The 7,824-nt window shown below is 52.2% G+C and overlaps 1 protein-coding gene across 1 annotated transcript; it reads right to left on the reverse strand.

Moving 5' to 3' along the window:
• Positions 1 to 700: 700 nt before the first annotated feature.
• LOC149467461 (large ribosomal subunit protein mL55-like) lies at positions 701 to 6,779 on the reverse strand. Its single transcript, XM_089671640.1, has 4 exons — positions 6,626 to 6,779; positions 4,964 to 5,085; positions 4,147 to 4,348; positions 701 to 926 (listed from the first exon to the last, which is right to left on the reverse strand). The coding sequence occupies exons 2-4, from the start codon at positions 5,008 to 5,010 to the stop codon at positions 774 to 776; spliced, it is 402 nt and encodes a 133-aa protein (XP_089527766.1). The 5' UTR covers positions 5,011 to 5,085; positions 6,626 to 6,779; the 3' UTR covers positions 701 to 773.
• Positions 6,780 to 7,824: the final 1,045 nt, after the last annotated feature.

Raw genomic sequence — 7,824 nt, forward strand, 5'->3', positions numbered from 1 at the left:
ACTGAAAGACAGCACTCATATATGGCACTGACTGTCACTGATAGGCGGCACTGACTGGCACGGATGGGCGGCACTGATAGGTGACACTGAAAGGAAGCTCAGATGGGCACTGATGTGGCATTGATGTGCACTTGTAGGCACTGATATGTGGCATTGATGAGGCACTGGCAGGTGGAATTGATGGGCACTGACAGGTGGCACTGATGGGCACTGACAGGTGGCACTGCTGGGGCTACAATGATGATCAGGGCACATGTCCCCTCTGCAGAATGCCAATTACCGGCTCTCCACTCCTCTGTCAGCGTGACAGCTCGTGAGGAGAGAAATGCAGATAACTGACATTTCCCTGTTTACATGTGATCAGCTGTGATTGGACACAGCTGATCACATGACTGAGCCAACATCTTCGGCGCTTTCCGTTGATCTGCTGTGTCCAAGGGACACAACGCACCACCGATCGCCGCGCTGCGCGCCCCCAGAGCCGCGCATGCGCACTTAGAATGGGAGGACATCATATGACATATCATCATATGACATCCTCCCAGAACGAGAGAAGCGCCTTGCGGGGGGCGGTAAAGTAAATTTGATATACCTTCCTAACCATTACTAATGCCAGCAGCGGAAGGATTTAGTCCGTGTTGATGAGGAGAATGAGATTTCGCTTTAAACATCAACTTATCACACAAACAAAAATCAATGCTTCAATATAAAAATCTTTATTGGTTCTGCTCGTGAGCGAACATTCTATATACAATCTCAGCTCTCAGGGAGCTTTATTTCTTCTTCCAGAATTTCTTGTACTCATCTAAGCTGATGTCAACATAGATGTCCTCCTCCTTCTTCATCTCCGCCTTCCTGGACTGGTCCCTGAGACGCTGCCGCAACTTCCGCTCTTCTTCAGACAGGGTGGTGATGTCTAAAGGAATCTGTGGAGAGAGAGAGAATGGGGACACGTGACCGGTCAGACCACGAAAGATGTCACATCATAGAGGACAAATATGTCCAACGTCTGTGCCACAATGGACCTACAACCTTTTCCTATTTTTCTAATTAGAGAGTCAGTCCACCCAGCAGGTCTGTACACCCACTGTGCCCATTATGAGGGGTTCCCACCATCCCTGTGCTGAGTTACCAGGTCTGTACACCTTCTGTGCCCATTATGAGGGGTTCTCCCCTACCCTGGGCTGAGTTCCCGGGTCTGTACACCCACTGTGCCCATTATGAGGGGTTCCCATCATCCCTGTGCTGAGTTCCCAGGTCTGTACACCCGCTGTGCCCATTATGAGGGGTTCCCACCATGCCTGTGCCAAGTTACCAGGTCTGTACACCCGCTGTGCCCATTATGAGGGGTTCCCACCATGCCTGTGCCAAGTTACCAGGTCTGTACACCCGCTGTGCCCATTATGAGGGGTTCCCGCCATCCCTGTGCCGAGTTCCCGGGTCTGTACACCCGCTGTGCCCATTATCAGGGGTTCCCGCCGTCCCAGTGCTGAGTTCCCAGGTCTGTACACCCGCTGTGCCCTTTATGAGGGGTTCTCCCCTACCCTGTGCTGAGTTCCCGGGTCTGTACACCTGCTGTGCCCTTTATGAGGGGTTCCCGCCATCCCTGTGCCGAGTTCCCGGGTCTGTACACCCGCTGTGCCCATTATGAGGGGTTCCCGCCATCCCAGTGCTGAGTTCCCAGGTCTGTACACCCGCTGTGCCCTTTATGAGGGGTTCTCCCCTAGCCAGTGCTGAGTTCCCAGGTCTGTACACCCGCTGTGCCCTTTATGAGGGGTTCCCGCCATCCCTGTGCTGAGTTCCCAGGTCTGTACACCTGCTGTGCCCATTATGAGGGGTTCCCACCATCCCTGTGCTGAGTTCCCAGGTCTGTACACCTGCTGTGCCCATTATGATGTGCGTTGATGAAGCGGCACTGATAGGCAGCACTGGTGGGCATTGATGATGAGGCTGCACTGATAGAGAGCAATGATGGGCACTGACGGGCACAGGTTGGCAGCACTTGTGGGCACTGATGGGCAGCACTGTTAGGCACTTTTGGGGCTGCACTGATAATCAGTGTAGATGTCTCCTTTGACAGTTGCTGGTTATCGGCAGTACTTTCCTCATGCAGTGACAGTGCAAGGAAAGTACTGCCAATAACTGGCAAGTGCATTTACATTGTGAACAGCTGTGATTGGCCCCTTACTATGCCATGTGATCAGCTGTGTCCAAAGGACAGGTGTGCGCAGCTGGGGGCGCGTTCTGGGAAGACGTCATATGACACCCTCCCACAACTGGGCGTCCGCGTTGTAGCCGTCATTTGGCTGTAGCGCAGTCAAGAAGTGGCTAATATATACATAATAAGTCTCTGTACCAGAGGAGCTTACACTCTAATGCCCCCCCCCCACAGTCACACACTATTATTATTACACATTTATATAGCTCTGACATATACCGCAGCGCTGTACAGAGAACACTGAGCCAGTCACATCAGTCTCTGTACCAGAGGAGCTTACACTCTAATGTCCCCTCCCCCCACAGTCACATCAGTCTCTGTACCAGAGGAGCTTACACTCTAATGTCCCCTCCCCCACAGTCACATCAGTCTCTGTACCAGAGGAGCTTACACTTTAATGTCCCCTCCCCCACAGTCACATCAGTCTCTGTACCACAGGAGCTTACACTCTAATGTCCCCTCCCCCACAGTCACATCAGTCTCTGTACCAGAGGAGCTTACACTCCAATGCCCCCTCCCCCACAGTCACACACTATTATTATTATACATTTATATAGCTCTGACATATACCGCAGTGCTGTACAGAGAACACTGAGCCAGTCACATCAGCCTCTGTACCAGAGGAGCTTACACTCTAATGTCCCCTCCCCCACAGTCACATCAGTCTCTGTATTAGAGGAGCTTACACTCTAATGCCCCCCCACAGTCAGGGGCATATTTACTACAAGGCATTTGCCTAGGGCGGCATTTTTTAGGGGGGCAGCAGCATCTTTCGGGGGGCAGCGCTACCCCCCCAAAGGACAGGATGGAAGAAGGGACATATGCGGCATGGGGACCAGGTGGGATCCGAAATGGGGTGCTTGATGGTGTATTAAGAGCCCAACTGTCGTTCCTGGGGATGTCCAGAGCTGTGAAGGTGAGTGTCTTTCGCTCTGTCGCCGTGGGGGGTGTGTGTTAGTGGAAGGGGGGGGGGGGGGGCAGGGGTGTTGTTGGTCACTGTTAGGCTCTCTCAACAAGGGAGGGGGGGGGGGGGGGGGGTCTGGTCTTGGTCAGTGTGAGGCTCTCTCTCTGCCAGGGAGGGGTGTCCGATAAATACACCACTGCCCACAGTCGCACACTATTATTATACATAGATATAGCTCTGACATATACTGCAGCGCTGTACAGAGATCACTGAGCCAGTCACATCAGTCTCTGTACCAGAGGAGCTTACACTCAAATGCCCCCTCCCCCACAGTCACATCAGTCTCTGTACCAGAGGAGCTTACACTCTAATGCCCCCCCCCCCCCCACAGTCACATCAGTCTCTGCACCAGAGGAGCTTACACTCTAATGTCCCCTCCCCCACAGTCACATCAGTCTCTGCACCAGAGGAGCTTACACTCTAATGTCCCCTCCCCCACAGTCACATCAGTCTCTGCACCAGAGGAGCTTACACTCTAATGTCCCCTCCCCCACAGTCACATCAGTCTCTGCACCAGAGGAGCTTACACTCTAATGTCCCCTCCCCCACAGTCACATCAGTCTCTGCACCAGAGGAGCTTACACTCTAATGTCCCCTCCCCCACAGTCATATCAGTCTCTGCACCAGAGGAGCTTACACTCTAATGTCCCCTCCCCCACAGTCATATCAGTCTCTGCACCAGAGGAGCTTACACTCTAATGTCCCCTCCCCCACAGTCACATCAGTCTCTGCACCAGAGGAGCTTACACTCTAATGTCCCCTCCCCCACAGTCATATCAGTCTCTGCACCAGAGGAGCTTACACTCTAATGCCCCCTCCCCCACAGTCATATCAGTCTCTGCACCAGAGGAGCTTACACTCTAATGTCCCCTCCCCCACAGTCACACACTATTATTATTATTATACATTTATATAGCTCTGACATATTCTGTAGTGTTGTACAGAGAAGTCACAGTTTCCTTACAGTCAGCAGTCTTCGTGGCTCTTTGTAGTGGATGGTGATGGTGGACCCATCGGCCTGGACCAGTAGCACCGGGTAGGTCCTCAGATAAGTGGATCTGCCGGAGCGGCCTATGCAGGCTTTGTTTGCGTTGTGTAGATCAGACGAGGTGTGGAGCCGGCGGGAGGCCGGGAGAAGCCCCCTGAGAGCCGAGTACTGCACAGAGCTGAGAGAGTACACAGAGGGGTTGTAGTAAATCAGTTTCATTCCATGAGTACATTTTTGTACTTTTTATTTATTATTATTTATTTATTTCAGGTACTTATATAGCGCCGTCAATTTACGCAGCACTTTACATATACATTGTACATTCACATCAGTCCCCGCCCCCGAGGAGCGCACAATCTAAGGTCCCTAACTCACATTCACATACTAGGGCCAATTTAGACGGGAGCCAAATAACCTACCAGCATGTCTTTGGAGTGTAGAAGGAAACCGGAGTGTAGGAGGAAACCGGAGTACCCGGAGGAAACCCACACAGGCACAGGGAGAACATGCAAACTCCATGCAGGTGGTGCCGTGGTTGGGATTCGAACCAACGACCCGAGTACTGCCGGGAGGAAGTGTTAACCATTTAGCATAAAATATGAATTAACCACACTGTGCGCTTGCTTGTCTGGGACATAAAACATTTAAAATAAAATCAATCAGTCCAAGGCGATGTAAAAAGGGCACCTAAAGGGGTCTATTAATTGTACGAATGTCAAGAGCATCCTACAAGCTGAACAACACAGATCTTTACCCGATCTATACCCGATCTACCCCAATTATTGCCTCTTACCAGAGGACGGTGCTCAGCGCTGTGCCGCTCTTCAGGAGAGCCTCCATGTCACCACAGGAAGTGGAAATTCCGTATTCTGATTGGTCAGACCCCAGAGAGAACCTCCCACATCACTGACAGACCTGCGAGAGAGAAGAGACGTCCGAGTTCCATATACAGGATTGATAAATATTGACACATGGCTCTGTCACATACAGTGGTGCAGCAACTGACTAATCATATTTGGGAGTGCTGGGACTTGTAGTCCTCCATATAGAGAGATCGCAGGATTATGGGGGTTTCTGAGACTTGTTGTGCATCATATAGAGGGACAGGGTTGCTGGGACTTTGTCCTCCATATAGTGGGTGCTGGGACTTGTAGTCCTCCATATAGAGATCACAGGATGATGGGGGGTTCTGAGACTTGTTGTGCATTATATAGAGGGACGGGGGTGCTGGGACTTGTAGTGTGCCATATAGAAGACAGAGGGGTGCTGGGACTTCTAGTCCTCCACATAGAGAGATCACAGGATGATGGGGGGCTCTGAGACTTGTTGTCCATCATAGAGAGGGGCTGCTGGGATTTGTAATCCTCTATAGAGGAGATGAGAAGGGGGTGCTGGGATTTGTAGTCCTCCATACAGGGGATGACAAGGGGGTGCTGGGACTTGTAGTCCTCCATACAGGGGATGACAAGGGGGTGCTGGGACTTGTAGTCTTCCAAATAGGTGACAAGGGAGTGCTGGGACTTGGTGGTCCTCCATATAAGAGGTGTGACAAGTGGGTGTTAGGCCTTGTAGTCCTCTATATAAGGGGTGCTGGGATTTGTAGTCCTTCATAAAGGAGATGACGGGGTGCTAGGGCTTGTAGTCCTCTATATAAGGGGTGCTGGGATTTGTAGTCCTCCATAAAGGAGATGACAGGGGGTGCTGGGACTTGTAGTCCTCTATGTAGAGGGTACTAGGATTTGTAGTCCTCAATATAGAAGGACAGGGGGTGCTGGGACTTGTAGTCCATATAGGGGATGACGGGGTGCTGGGACTTGTAGTCCTCTATATAAGGGGTGCTGGGATTTGTAGTCCTCCATATAGAGGGATGACAGGGGGTCCTGTGATTTGTAGTCCTTCATAAAGGAGATGACGGGGTGCTAGGGCTTGTAGTACTCTATATAAGGGGTGCTGGGATTTGTAGTCTTCCATATAGAGGGATGACAGGGGGTGCTGGGCCTTGTAGTCCTCTATATAAGGGGTGCTGGGATTTGTAGTCCTCCATATAGAGGGATGACGGGGTACTGGGACTTGTAGTCCTCCATAAAGGAGATGACAGGGGGTGCTGGGCCTTGTAGCCCTCTATATAAGGGGTGCTGGTATTTGTAGTCCTCCATATAGGGGAATGACAGGGGGTGCTGGGCCTTGTAGTCCTCTATATAAGGGGTGCTGGGACTTGTAGTCCTCCATAAAGGAGCTGACAGGGGGTGCTGGGACTTGTAGTCCTCTATATAAGGGGTGCTGGGATTGTAGTCCTCCATATAGGGGATGACGGGGTGCTGGGACTTGTAGTCCTCCACACAGGGGGGTTTAGAGGCAGGAGGATGCTAGGATTTATGGACTTTAATTTGCGTTTATAATAAAATGAATAAATAATAATAATAGTCATATAACAGCCTCTCATCCTGATACTCACCATTGTCAAAGTCACACCAGAGCTCCCTCAACATCAGCTCGGGGACATGACATCATCACCCTGCGCCCCCAGTAATTCACATGGCCGGAAATGTATCTGGTTGGCTCCTAACCCCAAAGTGTCCGCAACTACGGGCATAGAACTGCAATGAGTCTGCCATTTTGTTGAAGCCCTATTCAGCGAGAAATCTGTGGGGAAATCTCTGGAAACATGGCTCCCAGAGTGGAGACATACAAGTAACGTCCGGGTTGCCGTGGAGATAAGCCGGGTCTACCACACGGCCCCGCCTTCCGGATGCAAAGCAGGAAGATAGCCGCGCCTCCTGGGTTCTAGGGGACAGCCCCGAACGTGGGGCTAAAAACATGCCCCGCCCCTGGCTACACACTTTGTAAATTAGACACGCCCCCCTAACCAGTGATTTTTACACATGATCCCGCCCTCCGCCGCAGAGCTAGTTACATAACCTCGCCCCTAGTACGAGAAGAAACACATGGTTCCGCCCCCTAGCCGCAGAGCTGTGTATATGTCCCCGCCCCCCGGCTGTGCACACGTGGTCCCGCCCCGAGCGGCCAGAGACTGATGATCTGCGGGAGAGTCGTGCGCCGCTTCTTCTCTGCTGCTCCTGCAGGTAATACATTGTATCACTTATACCCGGGCTAGTCACATGACATCAGAGCAGCCGCTGGGGGCCCCATGTGGGGGGCTACAGGGGCCAGTGTAGCCTGGGGTCACTCTGCATGTTATGGATTGGCAGAGCATGCTGGGACTTGTAGTTCCTGGAGAGTCAGCTGTGGGTGATGGGTGTATATTGTGTTCTGGGTGTGCTATGTGGGTGATGGGTGTGTGATATGTGGGTGATAGGGGTGCTGGGTGTGCTATGTGGGTGATGGGTGTGTGCTGAGGGTGATGGGTGTGCGATGTGGGTGCTGGGTGTGCGATGTGGGTGATGGGGGTGCTGGGTGTGCTATGTGGGTGATGGGGGTGCTATGTGGGTGCTGGGGGTGCTATGTGGGTGATGGGTGTGTGCTGAGGGTGATGGGGGTGCTATGTGGGTGATGGGGGTGCTATGTGGGTGATGGGTATGTGCTGAGGGTGATGGGTGTGCGATGTGTGCTATGAGGGTGATGGGTGTGCGATGTGTGCTATGTGGGTGATGGGTGTGTGCTGAGGGTGATGGGTGTGTTTGGGGGGGGGGGGTG

Source organism: Staurois parvus, unplaced genomic scaffold (assembly GCF_062004578.1).
Source record: "Staurois parvus isolate SC_StPar_1 unplaced genomic scaffold, SC_StPar_1.0 ptg000110l, whole genome shotgun sequence".
NCBI lineage: Eukaryota > Metazoa > Chordata > Amphibia > Anura > Ranidae > Staurois > Staurois parvus.